Raw genomic sequence first — 21232 nt, forward strand, 5'->3', positions numbered from 1 at the left:
CCAAAAATGCCTCTTCTTTAAGAAATAGAAACAACACATGATCACCAGTTTGATTCCTAGCATTCATAGCTTTGAGGGAAATACGCATAGCCCCACACATTTTAAATCCCTGATTTTGCCTCTTTTTCATCAGCACCACCAAGATTTGTGAAGAAGCCCAGTGACATTTCTGCCGTTGTTGGTGAAGAAGTTCAGCTTCAGGCTGCTATTGAAGGCGCTGAGCCCATTTCCGTGGTGTGGTTCAAAGACAAGGGGGAGATGGTCAGAGAAAGTGACAATATATGGATCTCTTATTCAGAAAACATTGCAACCCTCCAGTTTTCAAGAGTGGAAACAGCCAATGCCGGGAAATACACCTGTCAGATCAAAAACGATGCCGGAATGCAAGAGTGCTTCGCCACGGTGTCCATCCTTGGTTAGTGCAGATAGAATGTCATCATGAATAGAAGGCACACGCTTACCAGTACTCATGTCTTCTTTAGTTTTTCAATGTGATTTTAACATTTGAAAACAATTTACATCTCGTTCCAGAGCCTGCAGCAATTGTCGAAAAGCCAGAATCCATAAAAGTGACCACGGGAGACACCTGTACCTTGGAGTGCATGGTCACTGGCACACCCGAACTCACTACTAAGTGGTTTAAGGATGCAAAAGAGCTGACAAGTGATAGCAAATACAAAATCAGCTTCTTCAACAAAATATCTGGCCTTAAGATTATTAACGTGGCCCCCAGTGACAGTGGGGTGTACAGTTTTGAGGTGCAAAACCCAGTGGGCAAAGACAGCTGCACAGCCTCAGTTCATGTTTCAGGTTGGTTGGTTGGGCTTTTGTTTCAATGTTACTATAGTATAGTTCCTGGTTTACATACGTGTGTATAAGAAACTCCACATTCTACAGCGTGACATGAGTCTGACATCCTCTGAATCAGCAAAATCAGAGGTAATAGACCTATAGAGTTAGAAGAAAACCAAGTCCAAAAGTTCTATCCCTTTCTTTTGGAGGAATTCCCACAATTCAGGGTGGTAGGAGTAACACTTAATCCCTGGATAAGGAATAAGGATATGTAGTCTTCTACTGTCACTTATGCTGGAGTAATTCTCCACATAATGATTCACAGCAAAGAGAGACCAAAATTCCTAATAAGTCAACTAGCACGTCTTGTCCACTGATTCTCAAGGCTTTCCATGGTGTGACCCCACTGGGAACTCTGTGATATCCTCACAGAAGAGCCAAATGGATCTAGGCATATTCCATCAAAAAGACAATAATTCTCTCTTCAAATCATTTTATAACTGATGTTCTTGTTTGTTTGATTTTTATCACATTCAGACCGAATTGTGCCTCCTTCATTCACAAGAAAATTGAAAGAGACAAATGGTCTGTCTGGTTCCTCAGTGGTAATGGAGTGTAAAGTCTATGGGTCACCTCCAATCTCCGTCTCCTGGTTCCATGAAGGAAACGAGATCAGCAGTGGAAGGAAGTACCAGACCACCCTGACGGATAACACTTGTGCCTTAACTGTGAACATGCTGGAAGACTCGGACACCGGCGACTACACATGTATAGCTACTAATGTGGCTGGTTCTGATGAGTGCAGTGCTCCTTTGACTGTGAGAGGTCAGCTAAAAATAACAGCGAAATAGAATTGCGTTTCATTATTTATTCAACATTTTTGTCATCAGAATTCAAAAGTAGTAAACTTTTTCCGGTATGTGCTTTTTTGTTTAGAACCACCATCTTTTGTTCAGAAACCTGATCCCATGGATGTTTTAACTGGAGCAAATGTAACTTTCACAAGCCTTGTAAAAGGAACACCCCCGTTCAGTGTCAGCTGGTTCAAGGGTAGCAGTGAACTAGTACCAGGGGACAGATGTAATGTGTCTTTGGAGGATTCAGTTGCTGAACTGGAGCTGTTTGATGTAGATACATCGCAAAGTGGAGAATATACCTGCATCGTTAGTAATGAAGCTGGCAAAGCTTCTTGTACAACACATCTGTATGTAAAAGGTTTGTTTGACTGCCATTCTGCATTTTTACAATTAATATACACGAAGTAATAGGTGTGCCTGTATCTGTGTGTGTATGTGCTTTATTTCATGTTTTCAATTTGCCTGCTACAGCCCCAGCCAAATTTGTGAAGAAGCTCAATGATTACAGCCTGGAGAAAGGAAAACCCCTGATCCTAGAGGGCACGTATACTGGAACTCTTCCCATTTCAGTTACGTGGAAGAAAAATGGCACAAATATAACTCCTTCTCAGAGGTGTCATATAACCACAACTGAAAAATCTGCAATCCTGGAAATTCCAAGCAGCACAGTGGAGGATGCAGGACAGTACAACTGCTACATTGAAAACGCTTCCGGGAAAGACTCCTGTTCAGCACAAATCCTGATACTAGGTGTGTTATGATTGCACATTCGTATCTTTATATACAAATAACCATCCTGGCATGTCTCCTTCATGACTGGTTATCTCTCTTGGCTGCAGAACCACCATATTTTGTCAAGCAGTTGGAGCCTGTGAAGGTGACCATTGGAGATTCTGCCTCTTTGCAATGCCAACTTGCTGGGACCCCTGAAATTGGGGTGTCCTGGTATAAAGGAGATACGAAATTGAGACCCACGACTACCTACAAAATGCATTTTAAGAACAATGTTGCTACACTGGTTTTCAACCAGGTTGATAGTAATGACAGTGGAGAATATATCTGCAGGGCTGAAAACAGTGTGGGAGAAGTTTCTTCATCAACTTTCCTGACTGTTCAAGGTGATTGCAATATTTTTTAAGTGAATGAATGTGTTTCTTTTGAACAAGATTTAAAATATCTGGCGAGGGTCTTCTTTTTAGGAAAAATCTTCCCAAATGCAAAACTTTCTTCTTAAGTAGTTCTGCCTACAAATTAGCAGTTTCTCTTTTTTGATCACCTTTACAGAGAGAGATAAAATGACTAATCTTCAGTTGGAAGGATCATGTCATCATTTGTCTCTATAATTAAATCTTTCAGAAAAATGAGTAACCATATTTTTTTAAATTCCACCCATGGGTGTCTCATGCAGATTGCTAGAAAGCAGTCTTAAAAAGTAAGAAAATCTGCTACATGCCAGAGATGTACCTTAAGCCAATCAGTTTCTCTGCTGGCTTACATATTTTTACACCTACCATGCGTCAGCGTGGCATCAAAGTAAAACTTTTGCTCCAAAAATTTACCTGCTTTTCTTTGAGTCCAAGTTAATTCAGGATATGTGAATACCTCCTGATATTTTTATAGGAATCCCATTATTTATATAACAATAATTGTGAGAAGACTATTCAGTAAATTCAAAATGTCCAGAAGTATTCATTACTTTAATTCTATTCCTACAGAGGAAAAACTTCCACCGTCGTTTTCTCGACAGTTGAGAGATGTTCAAGAAATGGTCGGGCTGCCAGTTGTTTTTGAGTGTGCTGTCAGTGGATCAGAACCTATCTCGGTGTCTTGGTTTAAAGATGGCAAGCCGTTGAAAGACGGCCCCAATGTACAAACATCATTTTTAGATAATGTAGCCACTCTCAATATTTTTCAAACAGATCGGAGTTTTGCAGGCCAGTATTCTTGCACAGCTACAAATCCTATAGGTTCTGCTTCTTCCAGTGCCAGACTCATTCTCACAGGTGTGTGGATTCTTAAATTTCTATTTCTGTAGTTAAATTTTTTATAACCAAATTTGAAATTAGAGGAGGATGATTTGTGTGAACTGGGATGGTCAGGTATGGAGCCTGAAACCATGTCTTTCTGCTCTCCTCTCAGAGGGGAAGAACCCGCCCTTCTTTGACATCCCTCTTGCCCCTGTGGATGCTGTGGTGGGAGACAGTGCGGACTTTGAGTGCCATGTGACTGGGACACAACCAATAAAGGTCACCTGGGCCAAAGACAACAGACAGATCCAAAGTGGCGGAAACTATCAGATTAGTTATCTGGAAAACAGTGCCCACCTGACAATCCTGAAAGTAGACAAAGGAGACTCTGGACAGTATACGTGCTATGCTGTCAATGAAGTGGGAGAGGACTCCTGCATGGCTCAGCTCAATATAAAAGGTATCTTTGTATATCATATCCTAAGGGTGCGGTTTTATTAGGACAGATGAAATTTAGCACATTTTTAAACCACTGACATAAAAATGTTTCAGAAGAAATAAGTTTCTCTAGAGAAAAGGTGATCTTTTAAAATCTGTATTTCTCTAAGTTTTTATATATCCTACATAACCCTAAGACCACTCCTTCCCCCCCTTTTTTCTTTTTTTTTTTACAAATACCTGGTTCTGTAAATGACCATAAGTTATTCTTATCATCTATCCCATAAATCAGAGAACAGTTTAAAATAAGCTTGTGAAAATAAAAGAAAAAAAACACAATATTGTAAATCAACTATATGCCAATGTAAAATAAAAAAATTGTTTTAATTTAAAAATAAAATAAGCTTGTGGAAAGAGGCCAAAATGTTTAGGAACATTACACTGATATGGTGTATTCAGTTGGTCAGCCTTGACTTTGAACTTAAAATATGACTTTTCTTTCTTGAAAAGCCTCCTATTAGTAACCTACTTCTGGATTCCACTTCATATATCCTTGAACTTTCTTACAGAGCGGCTAATTCCACCAAGTTTCACTAAAAAACTCTCGGAGACAGTAGAAGAAACAGAAAGGAACTCTTTCAAACTCGAGGGCCGTGTTGCTGGTTCCCAGCCTATTTCTGTCGCTTGGTACAAAAATAACGTAGCGATCCATCCAACGTCTAACTGTGAAATCACATTCAAGAACAACACACTTCTGCTGCAAGTCAAGAAGGCAAGCATGGACGACGCTGGTTTGTACACGTGCAAAGTGTGGAATGATGCAGGCTCTGCTCTGTGTACATCTTCAGTCGTCATCAAAGGTAAGTCACCTTCAGAGCCCCTGGCATGATGTGTTTTTCTTTACTGCCTTATTAGACAGCCATGTGTGTTTCTTCTGACATCTCGACCAAGTAAGTTATAACAGATGTGAATATATATTATTTAATTGGCTCGCCACAATTCCACATATGTTTACTAAAAAATATACATTAGTTGTAACTTAATTATGTGGCCCAGGAAAGTAGGTGTCATATAATAAATGGACTGTACCTTAGCTTGTAAATCACATCTCGAAATTCTCTCAGGTAGTTAGAAGTCTAAGTCTACTTTGAAATTCATACATAAGTGACATATAAATTTTTATGAGGCACATTTGTTTTGAAATTTTTAAAAATTTTCATCATTGAATATTGCATTACCTTTGCTTATTATGAGTTCTATCACATTCTGAAACATTCTCTTTTCTAAGGATATTTCTAAAGGATTATTGTCTGACATATATTGCCCAAAGCTTTTAGCCTATAAATGAATATTAACCTCATACAAAAGTGTAAAATTTGCTCAGAAAGAAAAAAAAATGGGTGGAAAGATGTTGCATATCATTATGAATACACAGTCATAGCTTGAGGCAAAGAAATAGACTGTATTGTTTAAGGAGATCTTCTCAATCTGATCCTCTAACCATAATGGCTTCATCCATATAACTTTTTTTTCTTTTTCTTTTTCTTAACATCTTTATTGGAGTATAATTGCTTTACAATGGTGTGTTAGTTTCTGCTGTATAACAAAGTGAATCAGCTATACACATATATATATATCCTCATATCTCCTCCCTCTTGTGTCTCCCTCCCACCCTCCCTATCCCAGCCCTCTAGGTGGTCACAAAGCACTGAGCTGACCTCCCTGTGCTATGCAGCTGCTTCCCACTAGCTATCTATTTTACGTTTGGTAGTGTGTATATGTCCTTGCCACTCTCACTTCGTCCCAGCTTACCCTTCTCCCTCCCCGTGTCCTCAAGTCCATTCTCTATGTCTGCGTCTTTATTCCCGTCCTGCCCCTAGGTTTGTCAGAACTTTTTTTTTTTTAGATTCCATATATATGTGTTAGCATATGGTATTTGTTTTTCTCTTTCTGACTTACTTCACTCTGTATGACAGTCTCTAGGTCCATCCACCTCACTACAAATAACTCAATTTCGTTTCTTTTTATGGCTGAGTAATATTCCATTGTATATATGTGCCACATCTTCTTTATCCATTCATCTGTCGATGGACACGTAGGTTGCTTCCATGTCCTGGCTATAGTAAATAGTGCTGCAATGAACATTTTGGTACATGACTCTTTTTGAATTATGGTTTTCTCAGGGTATATGCCCAGGAGTGGGATTGCTGGGTCGTATGGTAGTTCTATTTTTAGCTTTTTAAGGAACCTCCATACTGTTCTCCATAGTGGCTGTATCAATTTACATTCCCACCAACAGTACAAGAGGGTTCCCTTTTCTCCACACCCTCTCCAGCATTTATTGTTTGTAGATTTTTTGATGATGGCCATTCTGACTGGTGTGAGGTGATACCTCACTGTAGTTTTGATTTGCATTTCTCTAATGATTAGTGATGTTGAGCATCCTTTCATGTGTTTGTTGGCAATCTGTATATCTTCTTTGGAGAAATATCTATTTAGGTCTTCTGCCCATTTTTGGATTGGGTTCTTTGTTTTTTTGATATTGAGCTGCATGAGCTGCTTGTAAATTTTGGAGATTAATCCTTTGTCAGTTGGTTCATTTACAAATATTTTCTCCCATTCTGAGGGTTGTCTTTTCATCTTGTTTATGTCTTCCTTTGCTGTGCAAAAGCTTTTAAGTTTCATTAGGTCCCATTTGTTTCATCCATATAATTATGAGGCAGTTCATCAAAATCACTTTACAGTCTAACTTCCTTGAACAACTGGGAGTTAATTACCAACTCTGATGATCTAGCTGGCCATGTCAGGGTGCACAGACAGTAGGTTAATATCATCAATAGATTAATATTACTAATAAGCTAATATCATTGAGTTAACTTTTTATAATTCTAATTTCATCACTCAATAGTACTTAAATGCGTTTGAATTTTAAAACATTTAGTTAAATGAAGAATGAATGCTTAACCATTCATGTTGGTTTTACATTGAGTAGATAAATACTTTCTATAGAATTCTGAGGCTTTTTATCCATAGAGTTTAAAAATGAATAGATATCAGAAGTTTTCAACTTTGCAATCATGAATATTGCTTATTTTCCTTATATGTAGGTCTCAGAACCATTCAATAAAATCATTACATAACACCAAGCTATACATGGCCTTCCCATCATGTTACTGATATCTTCTTCACGGGTTTTCATTTGAGCACTGAGCTTCAACGCCTCATTCCTTTGGGCAAAGGTTGGATTTTAAATGCTACTGTAGCTGCATATAATAGCTAAAGATGATCCTAAGAGAAAATCACATATTAACATGTGGGCTCATGGTTACTCAAATGTTGGCTTTCTTTCCCAGAGGGCAGCAAACATTGTATATCATGAGCAGAGTTCTCCAACAGGCCCTTCGTTTTTAGGGTTCAGTGAAAATACAGCTGCATGCAGGTTTGAGAGAATCAACGGTGTGCTATATGACATCGAAATTTATAGGAACGGCCAGTGCAGTGTTTGCAGTGCCTAATGTTTGCAAAACACAGATGCTTGGGTAATTCATGGGCAGCATGGCATCTGTTCTTTGCTTGTTTTTAAACCTTTTTCTATTTATAAAATCCAACACGTGTAACTATTGCTTTCAGAGACAAAGGCACATGATTCAGTTCTATTATAGCAACCAGTGCTACCTGTTAGAGGCAAAACTTGTTTCTTTTCTGGAGTTTAATATTTTTTTGTTTTTATGTTCCTCATGAAAATCCCTTTCTAATTCTAGCACCTAAGAAGCCACCTGTGTTTGATCAGCACCCTACTCCAGTAACAGTTAGTGAAGGAGAATTCGTGCAGCTTAGCTGCCACGTCCAGGGATCAGAACCGATCAGGATCCAGTGGTTGAAGGCTGGCAGGGAAATAAAGCCCTCAGACAGATGCAGCTTCAGCTTTGCTAATGGGACTGCTGTGCTGGAACTCAAGGATGTGTCTAAAGCAGATGCGGGAGATTATGTGTGTAAAGCTTCAAACGTGGCTGGAAGTGACACTTGCAAATCAAAAGTGACCATTAAAGGTACAGACACCTCAAAACTATTATTTGGATTAACTCAACTGCTTGTGTTTATTTGCTTATTTGCTTATTACAGTTTAAGTAAGAATGGAATTAGATTTTTAGAATTATCAGTTACTGCTCATTGGCAATTTATAGTCTCCTTATTATAATTGAAATATTAGGTGATTTAGTGGCAATAATTTCCACAGAAATTTTCTGAAAGTACCCCAAGTTCACCATCACACTTCTTGACCTTTTTTTCACCATATCCAAAAGGATGTAACTAAGTGGAGTTCCAAAAATGATCCTGTAATAATGTGACATAAGGTAGCCTGATATCGTATCCCTAAAGGAAATCTATATAATAAAACCAAGTTGAGAAATATAAAACTTGATGCGATTAATGTGATTGCAGTTCAATCTGCATGTAATAGCTACAACTAGTTATAAATGTCTATGAAACTGCTTTGTCTTCTATAGTCCACTCTCATATAGAGTGTGTAATATTTGTAACATTGCCATATTCTTAAAGCCTGTTTTTCAAAGGAAATTATTTATTACAATTTGAAGGTAATTGTGATTTTTTTAAAAAACATATAAACGTATTGTTTTAGACAAACCAGCTGCCGTCCCAGCAGCTAAGAAAGCAGCAGTAGATGGAAAACTCTTCTTCATATCAGAACCTCAGAGTATGAGAGTTGTAGAAAGTAAGTACTTCATGAAAATTACATCTTCATCTGTCTTGTACATTTTACTGCTGATTTCATTTCAGAAAAACTGGTTTTGGAAAATTAAATTTTTATTGATTTGTTTTCATTGTTCCTTAGAAACCACTGCAACATTCATTGCGAAAGTTGGAGGTGATCCAGTTCCAAATGTTAAGTGGACAAAAGGGAAGTGGCGACAACTGAGCCAAGGAGGTCGAATTTTTATCCACCAGAAAGATGGTGAAGCAAAGCTGGAGATCAGAGGCACCACAAAAACCGATTCTGGATTATACCGATGTGTCGCATTTAACAAGCATGGTGAAATTGAAAGTAATGTTAATCTACAGGTGGATGAAAGGAAGCAACAAGAGAAAATTGAAGGAGATCTTAGAGCAATGCTGAAAAAGTAAGTTCAATAAAGTACCATGCACGGTAATGTTCCATTCATGGACCATCCCCTCCAAGATTCAGATTGTGAAAGAACATTAGCATATAGACATTTTAACAGAAACAGATAAGCAAATACACAGTATTTGAGTGGAAGTTAGTGGTGCATTAACATCAATTTCTGAATAATCTTGAGAAAATTTTGAGAATGAGGTGAATTTTTATTAAAATTTTGAACAAAGGAAATGGCCTGTAGAGAAACCTGTGTGTCTAGGCATGAAATTTTTGTTTCTACATGTAATTTCTCTTGCTCTGAATGGCTTTCTAGATCAACCATTTTAAACATTTTCCATAATTGCCAATAATTTCAAAACCAATTATGTTTGAACATCACTGTTAATCAATTAATCAACATTTAATTTCTACATATTTTCCTCATGATATATGTATTCTTTATTGATGCTTTCCATGGCTATTATTATTTTTCCTTATAATTCTTTCATTAGCCTCTTTTGTTGTAAAGCTTACAAAAATATTTTTGTTATCCTTTCTTAAACTCTTTGATCAAAATTCCATACTTTGTGACTATAGTCTGATCTTAATCCACTCCACCTCCAAACCCACAATTTTGTTTGTTTGTTTGTTTCACAGTTAACATGGTAAAATTAGTAGTTCTTAAATAAAGGACACAAAACTATTCCTTTGTGGAAAAAATTTTATTACATTTATAATCTTTGAATGATGATAGACAATTCAAAATAAGTAGAAGACAGGTGATTCACGTTTATTTCTTATTTCATTTAGGACTCCAGCCTTAAAGAAAGGAGCTGGGGAAGAAGAGGAAATTGATATCCTGGAACTTCTCAAAAATATTGATCCAAAAGAATATGAAAAATATGCCCGCATGTATGGAATCACTGACTTCCGGGGTCTTCTTCAAGCATTTGAAATGCTAAAGCAAAGTCAAGTAGAAGAGACACATAGATTGGTATGATCTTTTATATATAGTATCATCTTTAAAAATTCACACTTGAAACGTCTAACATACGCCTTTTGAGTTTCCAGAACCCTACAGTTGTATAAGATAGTTAATATAACCTAAGCAGCATCAAAAATGGAGGTTAAATATAATCATTCGTCCTCTAATTCAAATTTTATTCCATATGTAATACTTATGCTTTTTTTCCTCCCTAGGAAATTGAGGAAATAGAGAAGTCAGAGAAGGAAGAAAAGGAATTTGAGGAACTTGTATCATTTATTCAGCAAAGGCTGTCACAGACAGAGGTAAAATGAATTATGCTGATCACAAAATGAAGAAATTATTATTGGGAATTACAAGGGAAGGAGTGACTAATGCATTTTAATTCTTTATTCTCCTAGCCTGTCACTTTGATCAAGGACATTGAAAATCAGACAGTTTTGAAAGATAATGATGCTGTGTTTGAAATTGACATTAAGATTAATTATCCAGAAATCAAGCTTTCATGGTACAAAGGGACTGAAAAACTGGAACCCAGTGATAAATTTGAAATAAGCATTGATGGTGATCAACATACCCTCAGAGTCAAAAACTGTCAACTTAAAGATCAGGGCAATTATAGATTGGTGTGTGGTCCACACATCGCTAGTGCTAAACTAACTGTAATTGGTAAGGAAAAAGAGTTTTATTATTTTTTAAAAAACTTGTGAGATGAATTTACTACTGAGTACATCACATGTGATATCGTACAAAATGTATATTGTATCATACCCACAGAGCCTGCCTGGGAACGGCATCTTCAGGATGTTACTTTGAAAGAAGGCCAGACTTGTACCATGACTTGCCAGTTTTCTGTGCCAAATGTAAAGTCCGAATGGTTCAGAAATGGCAGAATCCTTAAACCCCAAGGTAGATATAAAACAGAAGTGGAGCACAAAGTCCATAAGCTGATCATTGCAGATGTTCGAGCAGAGGACCAGGGTCAGTACACCTGCAAATACGAAGACCTTGAAACTTCAGCAGAGCTCAGAATTGAAGGTGGGTGAAAGACTGTGGCTGGAGTTATCACAGCATCGGTCAGTGGCAAATGTTGTGCAGGACCCCTGCAACCCTGCCATCACATGTATCTTAAAGCGCTTGTGTGGTCTCATTTCCCAACACACATACTCATAGCATTCACTCACGTCTCAAAATCCATTTGAAATCAAAACGGAAGTATTCACGTAAGTGCCGATTCTGTTGCATAGTTCTTTTCGACCTGAAGTAGGTTTCAGTCTAAACCATGACTTGACTTTCTAACACTTATTTCTGTTAAATTTCATAATTATGCTAAATTCAGTAATTTTTTACAATTCTGTTAAATGCCATAATTCTCACATCTATGATTTTGAATTCTAGAAATAAATCTTAGAAAGGACAAGATTTCATGCCTGTGTATCTTGAGGATCTTGGCTAGGAGCTGACATTTTGTTTACAGGAATCAATTTGACTCTATCTGTATGAAACTTTATAGATAAAATTAACAACATATGTGATGTGTGATTAGCAGCTATTTTTCAAAAATTATTGTTTCATAGGAAGATCATATTCCAACCTCTGAATCTCTGAAATGAAGTGGAATGCTAGGACTTAGGAGCAACAATATTTATTTCCTAAAGACCTACACCTTTAGACTGCATTCAGCAACATTTGGCTCTAATCATGGGCTCTACTTCCAGGCGTTGCCATTTATAGCTGTTGAAATAACTATGTGACTTATTTACATAAGCATTTCAACATCTCTGACTTGCTTTATAGTGGATATCAAGGGCTGCTTGTATTTTAAAGTTAAGAAATTTTAAATCTTTTTTCATTTAAAGGATCCAGTTGAAACCACTTACCATTTTTTAAATAATTGCCTCCTTTTATACGATCCTTCAAAGAAAAGCTCACCAGAGTACATATGACATCTAAGCTATTCATGATACTGCAGTGCGTTGAATCCCAGCCTCCCAGATAAAATTTTGCAGAAGCACCTCCACGCCAGCCTATTCTCTTGCTACATACCCTGCCATTCCCAGTGGGTGGACTTCATGCCTGCCCACGGGTGCTTGCAAAGCAGGTTTCAGAACTCTTCAAAATGAATCCTTTGAAATTTAGAAGTGCAGATTTCCTACTGAGTTTGAAATTATTTTTACAGGGAAAGTTATACAAGCCAAAAAATAAACAATTCTAGATCCTGAATAGCAGAATTATTTTACAGAGGAAAGAAAGAATTTCAAAGGGGAATGAGAAGTATACAGTAAAAATTTAAGTGTATGTTCCCTTTATTTTGAAGCCCCCATTTCACTAACATTTTTAAAGTTTAAATATTACTTTTGGGTTATAAGCACGCTTGACTATTGCCTTCATGTAAATATTGTAAGGACTTTCAGGGATTTCTTTAAACTTTCCCACATTGATCCTGTAGGAATACACTTAAGTATTGGGATAATTTTTTGTTACTGATGCGAAGAAGTGCACTTTCTTCTTGTTTTATCTTTTCAGCCTTTTTCTGCTATTTTCCAATCGGATAAAAAGACAAGAGACTTTAAACATCTGTGGGGAAAGCACAGTGAAAGAAATTCCTTCCCAAACAATCTAAATTTGAACTCTTTTTGTACTTAAACAGCTGAACCAATTCAGTTTACGAAGCGCATACAGAACATTGTGGTGAGTGAGCATCAGTCTGCCACCTTTGAGTGCGAAGTGTCCTTCGATGACGCCATTGTAACGTGGTACAAAGGACCAACAGAACTGACCGAGAGCCAGAAATACAACTTCAGGAATGACGGTCGCTGCCATTATATGACCATCCATAACGTGACCCCAGATGACGAAGGTAACTTAATTGACAGTGTCCCTGTGACTATATAATTTCAACTTTGCCTGTTTTATTTATTTCTACTCTAGTTTATGCTTATACTCTGTAGTTCTATCTAGATTACTTTTTTTAGGAAAGAGAAATATAAATAAATACTATATTTAAATAAAGAAGCATTATTTACAAACATATCAGAAAGCAAACATTTCACGATTTTTTCCTTAGGTGTCTATTCAGTAATTGCTCGACTGGAGCCCAGAGGTGAAGCAAGAAGCACAGCAGAGCTGTACTTAACAACCAAAGGTCAGAAAACACCACATTCAAATCACAGTGCAATCTTGGAAACAAAGTAGCCTGCCAAGACAATTCTAAATTTTAAAAAATATCATTTTTTTTTTCTTTTGCAGAAATCAAACTTGAGATGAAGCCTCCTGGTAAGTTAAAAAAGAAAAATCAATCCTTACAATACATTCAGTGTAATTTTGTAAAGGATAGAAGCCAAACTAACATGTCTAAAAATATTATTTCTTTTTTTCAGTAAAATATTATTTAGTAAAATTATTTTCAGTAAAATAATACCAATGTTAGGCTTTGTGAGTTTGGGAAATTAGAGATAATGAGGTCACATTCAGCTGATATCTAGGATCAAATTTGGCCGTAGAACAAATTTTCACAGGGAATAAATTTGCATGTGTGTCTGCCTACAAAAGAATCTTAATATCCTTGTTTCTATATGTTAAATTCTGCTGTTGGAAATGCCTGACAATCAAACACATCTCAGTTGTCTAATAAATATCTGCATTTTCAGTCTCTCGGTGCTTATCATTGTTAAATGTCCCTTTTCAGATATTCCTGACTCCAGAGTTCCAATTCCAACCATGCCTATCAGAGCAGTACCTCCAGAAGGTAAGATCCAGCACCATGACCCCTGGGCTTGAAGCTGCAGTATCCTACCACTAGGAAGTTACCAATGCCAAACCATAGCATACAGCAAGAACAAATTCTTTCTCATCATATTCTTCACTGTGTAATTAAAAATCAGAGCAAAAGAGTAGTTACAATTTTAAATAGATGCTAATTTTGTTTGTTCTGATTGTTGAATTTCTGCTATAACACCTTTGAAGTACTGAAACAAATGCATGAGACTTTTCATCATATTTCACACAAAATAAGGAATCAAACTATGTTACTTATGATGACATTTATTTTCTTCAGAAATTCCTCATACAGTGGTTCCTCCCATCCCCCTGTTGCTACCATCACCTGAAGAAAAGAAACCACCAGCAAAACGTATTGAAGGTATTATATGTTATCTACCTAAATGTCAAAATATAGAACTATTAACAGACCTGGAAAATGTCGTTTAATGCAACATGTTGGCCCTCTAGTGGTCAGCAGTTTGAATTGCCTTTCAAAATGTAAATTATATGCTCTTTTTTTTTTTTTTAACATCTTTATTGGGGTATAATTGCTTTACAATGGTGTATTAGTTTCTGCTTTATAACAAAGTGAATCAGTCATACATAAACATATGTTCCCATATGTCTTCCCTGTTGCGTCTCCCTCCCTCCCACCCTCCCTATCCCACCCCTCCAGGCTGTCACAAAGCACCGAGCCAATATCCCTGTGCCATGCGGCTGCTTCCCATTAGCTATCTACCTTACTGCGTTTGTTAGTGTGTATATGCCCATGACTCTCTCTCGCCCTGTCACAGCTCACCCTTCCCCCTCCCCATAACCTCAAGTCCGTTCTCTAGGAGGTCTGCATCTTTATTCCTGCTTTACCCCTAGGTTCTTCATGACATTTTTTTTCTTAAATTCCATATATATGTGTTAGCATACGGTATTTGTCTTTTTCTTTCTGACTTACTTCACTCTGTAAGACAGACTCTAGGTCTATCCACCTCATTACAAATAGCTCAATTTCGTTTCTTTTTATGGCTGAGTAATATTCCATTGTGTATATGTGCCACATCTTCTTTATCCATTCATCCGATGACGGGCACTTAGGTTGTTTCCATCTCCGAGCTATTGTAAATAGAGCTGCAATGAACATTTTGGTACATGACTCTTTTTGAATTTTGGTTTTCTCAGGGTATATGCCCAGTAGTGGGATTGCTGGGTCATATGGTAGTTCTATTTGTAGTTTTTTAAGGAACCTCCATACTGTTCTCCATAGTGGCTGAACCAATTCACATTCCCACCAGCAGTGCAAGAGTGTTCCCTTTTCTCCACACCCTCTCCAGCATTTATTGTTTGTAGATTTTTTGATGATGGCCATTCTGACTGGTGTGAGGTGATACCTCACTGTAGTTTTGATTTGCATTTCTCTAATGATTAATGATGTTGAGCATTCTTTCATGTGTTTGTTGGCAGTCTGTATATCTTCTTTGGAGAAATGTCTATTTAGGTCTTCTGCCCATTTTTGGATTGGGTTGTTTGTTTTCTTGTTATTGAGCTGCATGAGCTGCTTGTAAATTTTGGAGATTAATCCTTTGTCGGTTGCTTCATTTGCAAATATTTTCTCCCATTCTGAGGGTTGTCTTTTGGTCTTGTTTATGGTTTCCTTTGCTGTGCAAAAGCTTTGAAGTTTCATTAGGTCCCATTTGTTTATTTTTGTTTTTATTTCCATTACTCTAGGAGGTGGGTCAGAAAGGATCTTGCTTTGATTTATGTCATAGAGTGTTCTGCCTATGTTTTCCTCTAAGAGTTTGATAGTTTCTGGCCTTACATTTAGGTCTTTAATCCATTTTGAGCTTATTTTTGTGTATGGTGTTAGGGAGTGATCTAATCTCATACTTTTACATGTACCTGTCCAGTTTTCCCAGCACCACTTATTGAAGAGGCTGTCCTTTCTCCATTGTACATTACTGCCACCTTTATCAAAGATAAGGTGTCCATATGTGCATGGGTTTATCTCTGGGCTTTCTATCCTGTTCCATTGATCTATCTTTCTGTTTTTGTGCCAGTACCATACCGTCTTGATGACTGTAGCTTTGTAGTATAGTCTGAAGTCAGGGAGCCTGATTCCTCCAGTTCCTTCTTTCGTTCTCAAGATTGCTTTGGCTATTTGGGGTCTTTTGTGTTTCCATACAAATTGTGAAATTTTTTGTTCTAGTTCTGTGAAAAATGCCAGTGGTAGTTTGATAGGGATTGCATTGAATCTATAGATTGCTTTGGGTAGTAGAGTCATTTTCACAATGTTGATTCTTCCAATCCAAGAACATGGTATATCTCTCCATCTATTTGTATCATCTTTAATTTCTTTCATCAGTGTCTTATAATTTTCTGCATACAGGTCTTTTGTCTCCTTAGGTAGGTTTATTCCTAGATATTTTATTCTTTTTGTTGCAATGGTACATGGGAGTGTTTTCTTGATTTCACTTTCAGATTTTTCATCATTAGTATATAGGAATGCCAGAGATTTCTGTGCATTAATTTTGTATCCTGCCACTTTACCAAATTCATTGATTAGCTCTAGTAGTTTTCTGGTAGCATCTTTAGGGTTCTCTATGTATAGGATCATGTCATCTGCAAACAGTGACAGCTTTACTTCTTCTTTTCCGATTTGGATTCCTTTTATTTCCTTTTCTTCTCTGATTGCTGTGGCTAAAACTTCCAAAACAATGTTGAATAATAGTGGTGAGAGTGGGCAACCTTGTCTTGTTCCTGATCTTAGTGGAAATACTTTCAGTTTTTCACCATTGAGGATGATGTTTGCTGTGGGCTTGTCATATATGGCCTTTATTATGTTGAGGAAAGCTCCCTCTATGCCTACTTTCTGCAGGGTTTTTATCATAAATGGGTGTTGAATTTTGTCAAAAGCTTTCTCTGCATCTATTGAGATGATCATATGGTTTTTCTCCTTCAATTTGTTAATATGGTTTATCACATTGATAGATTTGCGTATATTGAAGAATCCTTGCATTCCTGGAATAAACACCACTTGATCATGGTGTATGATCCTTTTAATGTGCTGTTGGATTCTGTTTGCTAGTATTTTGTTGAGGATTTTTGCATCTATGTTCATCAGTGATATTGGCCTGTAGTTTTCTTTCTTTGTGACATCCTTGTCTGGTTTTGGTATCAAGGTGATGGTGGCCTCGTAGAAGGAGTTAGGGAGTGGTCCTCCCTCTGCTATATTTTGGAAGAGTTTGAGAAGGATAGGTGTTAGCTCTTCTCTAAATGTTTGATAGAATTCGCCTGTGAAGCCATCTTGTCCTGGGCTTTTGTTTGTTGGAAGATTTTTAATCACAGTTTCAATTTCAGTGCTTGTGATTGGTCTGTTCATATTTTCTATTTCTTCCTGATTCAGTCTTGGCAGGTTGTGCATTTCTAAGAATTTGTCCATTTCTTCCAGATTGTCCATTTTATTGGCATAGAGTTGCTTGTAGTAATCTCTCATGATCTCTTTTATCTCTGCAGTGTCGGTTGTTACCTCTCTTTTTTCATTTCTAATTCTATTGATTTGAGTCTTCTCCCTTTTTTTCTTGATGAGTCTGGCTAGTGGTTTATCTATTTTGTTTATCTTCTCAAAGAACCAGCTTTTAGTTTTATTGATCTTTGCTATTGTTTCCTTCATTTCTTTTTCATTTATTTCTGATCTGATTTTTATGATTTCTTTCCTTCTGCTAGCTTTGGGGTTTTTTTGTTCTTCTTTCTCTAATTGCTTGAGGTGCAAGGTTAGGTTGTTTATTCGAGATGTTTCCTGCTTCTTAAGGTGGGCTCTTATTGCTATAAACTTCCCCCTTAGAACTGCTTTTGCTGCATCCCACAGGTTTTGGGTCGTTGTGTCTCCATTGTCATTTGTTTCTAGGTATTTTTTGATTTCCTCTTTGATTTCTTCAGTGATCTCTTCATTATTAAGTAGTGTATTGTTTAGCCTCCATGTGTTTGTATTTTTTACAGATCTTCTCCTGTAATTGATATCTAGTCTCATGGCGTTGTGGTCAGAAAAGATACTTGATACAATTTCAATTTTCTTAAATTTACCAAGGCTTGATTTGTGACCTAAGATATGATCTATCCTGGAGAATGTTCCATGAGCACTTGAGAAAAATGTGTATTCTGTTGTTTTTGGATGGAGTGTCCTATAAATATCAATTAAGTCCATGTTGTTTAATGTATCATTTAAAGCTTGCGTTTCCTTATTTATTTTCATTTTGGATGATCTGTCCATGGGTGAAAGTGGGGTGTTTAAGTCCCCTACTATGAATGTGTTACTGTCGATTTCCCCTTTTATGGCTGTTAGTATTTGCCTTATGTATTGAGGTGCTCCTATGTTGGGTGCATAAATATTTACAATTGTTATATCTTCTTCTTGGATCGATCCCTTGATCATTATGTAGTGTCCTTCTTTGTCTCTTTTAATAGTCCTTATTTTAAAGTCTATTTTGTCTGATATGAGAATTGCTACTCCAGCTTTCTTTTGGCTTCCATTTGCATGGAATATCTTTTTCCATCCCCTTACTTTCAGTCTGTATGTGTCTCTAGGTCTGAAGTGGGTCTCTTGTAGACAGCATATATAAGGGTCTTGTTTTTGTATCCATTCAGCTAATCTGTGTCTTTTGGTGGGAGCATTTAGTCCATTTACATTTAAGGTAATTATCTATATGTATGTTCCTATTCCCATTTTCTAAATTGTTTTGGGTTCGTTATTATAGGTCTTTTCCTTCTCTTGTGTTTCTTGCCTAGAGAAGATCCTTTAGCATTTGTTGTAAAGCTGGTTTGGTGGTGCTGAACTCTCTCAGCTTTTGCTTGTCTGTAAAGTTTTTAATTTCTCCATCAAATCTGAATGAGATCCTTGCTGGGTAGAGTAGTCTTGGTTGCATGTTTTTCTCCTTCATCACTTTCAGTATGTCCTGCCACTCCCTTCTGGCTTGTAGGGTTTCTGCTGAGAGATCAGCTGTTAACCTTATGGGGATTCCCTTATGTGTTATTTGTTGTTTTTCCCTTGCTGCTTTTAATATGCTTTCTTTGTATTTAATTTTTGACAGTTTGATTAATATGTGTCTTGGCGTATTTCTCCTTGTATTTATCTTGTATGGGACTCTCTGTGCTTCCTGGACTTGATTAACTATTTCCTTTCCCATATTAGGGAAGTTTTCAACTATAATCTCTTCAAATATCTTCCCAGTCCCTTTCTTTTTCTCTTCTTCTTCTGGAACCCCTATAATTCGAATGTTGGTGCGTTTAATGTTGTCCCAGAGGTCTCTGAGACTGTCCTCAGTTCTTTTTATTCGTTTTTCTTTATTCTGCTCTGCAGTAGTTATTTCCACTATTTTATCTTCCAGGTCACTTATCCGTTCTTCTGCCTCAGTTATTCTGCTATTGATCCCATCTAGAGTACTTTTAATTTCATTTATTGTGTTGTTCATCGTTGCTTGTTTCATCTTTAGTTCTTCTAGGTCCTTGTTAACTGATTCTTGCATTTTGTCCAATCTATTGTCCATTCTATCTCCAAGATTTCGGATCAACCTTACTATCATTATTCTGAATTCTCTTTCAGGTAGACTGCCTATTTCCTCTTCATTTGTTAGGTCTGGTGCATTTTTATCTTGCTCCTTTATATGCTCTTAAGTATTAACTAAATATGTAAGACATGTGCCTTAAAGTCTGAAAATCATCAGAAAAAAAACAAATATGATGCTTAATATTAAAATATTTTATTTTAAAGGAATCACTTAAGCATTAATGGCAAACTGATTTCACATTTCATATTTTCCTAACTACTACATAAAGCAATAAAATAATACAGTCAAATTCTAGTGAAGCTTATAGAAATAAAAAATACTAGTGTATAGTCAGATTTAAAATTATAGATTGTGTTTTTTCCCAATTACACTGTTAACTATGCTAAAATTCACTATTTTGTTATAAAAATATGATTTAGAATATCTTTGATTTTTTTTTTAAGCTAAGGAAAGAGCTCTCCAATAAACTCATGAGTGCGCCAGGAAATTGTCCTTCTCAGATATTTCAGTAGATAAACTGTACTATTTGTGCCCCCAAACTGCTCAACTAATCAGTCAACAGACTGCCTGGGACGTTCTAGAGTTCTGGGGAGTTCAGAATTGCTGTCAGAATTCTCCCAGCATCATCAGGAAAAAATTCTGCATGTCAAAGTCACATTTTTCCAAAGCCAAGCCACCATTACTGTAGTAGTTTCCATGGTTTGACATGCTAGTTCCCTAATATCTACTACAATTGGTGTCAAAAGCTTGAGCTAGTTTTCAGCCAGCCTCAGGAGAAATTCAGTTAAAAAAAAAACAAAAAGCACTTCCAGTTTTATGACTACTACAATCTCAATAACAAAGAAAAGCATTTTTATAATTTATATGAACATAATTAACTATATTTCACCTACTTATGATAGCAAAAATGAATAAGAATCAAAAATCATAAAATAGATTTCCACTTATATTTGTTGTCAGAAATAATAATTTATCTTAATTAATGATTTATGATTTGAGTGTTAGTGTCAACATGACTTAAGTTTGAGTGCCCACTGGGAAACCTGAGAAATTAAATCATATTTTAAAAATTCAAAAGTGTTATTTATTCATGAATACGAGGAGCCATAATCAAGTTACGATCAGGGGCCAGGATCAAGGTATAATGTCAGAAATGACAAAAGAAAACTTCCACAATATAGCATAGGTGGGACTTTAATTTTACTAATTCACTTGTTAATTCTTTTTCCTGAAAACTATAAAGTGTTCTTACCTAAGTGAAATGAAGATGAAAAGCTGTACCTCTGCTATTTATGATATCACTTGGGTCTACTCTAGATGTTTGAAAACTTTAAGCAGGCATAAAATCAGTGAAGATGTAAGATCACCCTTCATATTCTATCTCCCTCCAAAAAAATGGTTCTGCTTTGTAGTCCAAGATCTTTCTGAAACAGATATCTTGCAATAATGTGCAGAATCTCTTTTTTTTTTTAACATCTTTATTGGAGTATAATTGCTTTACAATGGTATGTTAGCTTCAGCTTCACAACAAAATGAATCAGTTATATACATACATATATTCCCATATCTCTTCCCGCTTGCGTCTCTTGTTACCATCAAAACATATTAAAAAAAATATTTCAGGACTTACCTTGTGGTGCAGTGGTTAAGAATCTGCCTGCCAATGCAGGGGACATGGGTTCAATCCCTGCTCCTGGAAGATCCCACATACTGCAGAGCAATTATGCCTGTGTGCTACAACTACTGAGCCCGCAGGCCTAGAG

General features: G+C 36.6%; 1 protein-coding gene across 19 annotated transcripts in view; it reads left to right on the forward strand.

The window, feature by feature from the left end:
* The window catches only part of TTN (titin), a 287195-nt gene that overhangs the window by 99156 nt on the left and 166807 nt on the right, over positions 1-21232 (forward strand). For all 19 annotated transcript variants that reach the window (XM_060152562.1, XM_060152541.1, XM_060152543.1 and 16 more), the window contains 21 exons: positions 134-415; positions 532-810; positions 1330-1617; positions 1729-2007; positions 2121-2399; positions 2489-2767; positions 3365-3652; positions 3789-4076; positions 4624-4914; positions 7816-8103; positions 8697-8789; positions 8910-9195; positions 9981-10164; positions 10371-10460; positions 10557-10824; positions 10933-11193; positions 12806-13015; positions 13223-13300; positions 13405-13431; positions 13844-13903; positions 14213-14296. In XM_060152562.1, the coding sequence (XP_060008545.1) occupies positions 134-415; positions 532-810; positions 1330-1617; positions 1729-2007; positions 2121-2399; positions 2489-2767; positions 3365-3652; positions 3789-4076; positions 4624-4914; positions 7816-8103; positions 8697-8789; positions 8910-9195; positions 9981-10164; positions 10371-10460; positions 10557-10824; positions 10933-11193; positions 12806-13015; positions 13223-13300; positions 13405-13431; positions 13844-13903; positions 14213-14296 (4482 nt within the window). The remainder of the gene's footprint in view (positions 1-133; positions 416-531; positions 811-1329; positions 1618-1728; positions 2008-2120; positions 2400-2488; positions 2768-3364; positions 3653-3788; positions 4077-4623; positions 4915-7815; positions 8104-8696; positions 8790-8909; positions 9196-9980; positions 10165-10370; positions 10461-10556; positions 10825-10932; positions 11194-12805; positions 13016-13222; positions 13301-13404; positions 13432-13843; positions 13904-14212; positions 14297-21232) is intronic.

Source organism: Lagenorhynchus albirostris, chromosome 6, assembly GCF_949774975.1.
Source record: "Lagenorhynchus albirostris chromosome 6, mLagAlb1.1, whole genome shotgun sequence".
Taxonomy (NCBI): domain Eukaryota; kingdom Metazoa; phylum Chordata; class Mammalia; order Artiodactyla; family Delphinidae; genus Lagenorhynchus; species Lagenorhynchus albirostris.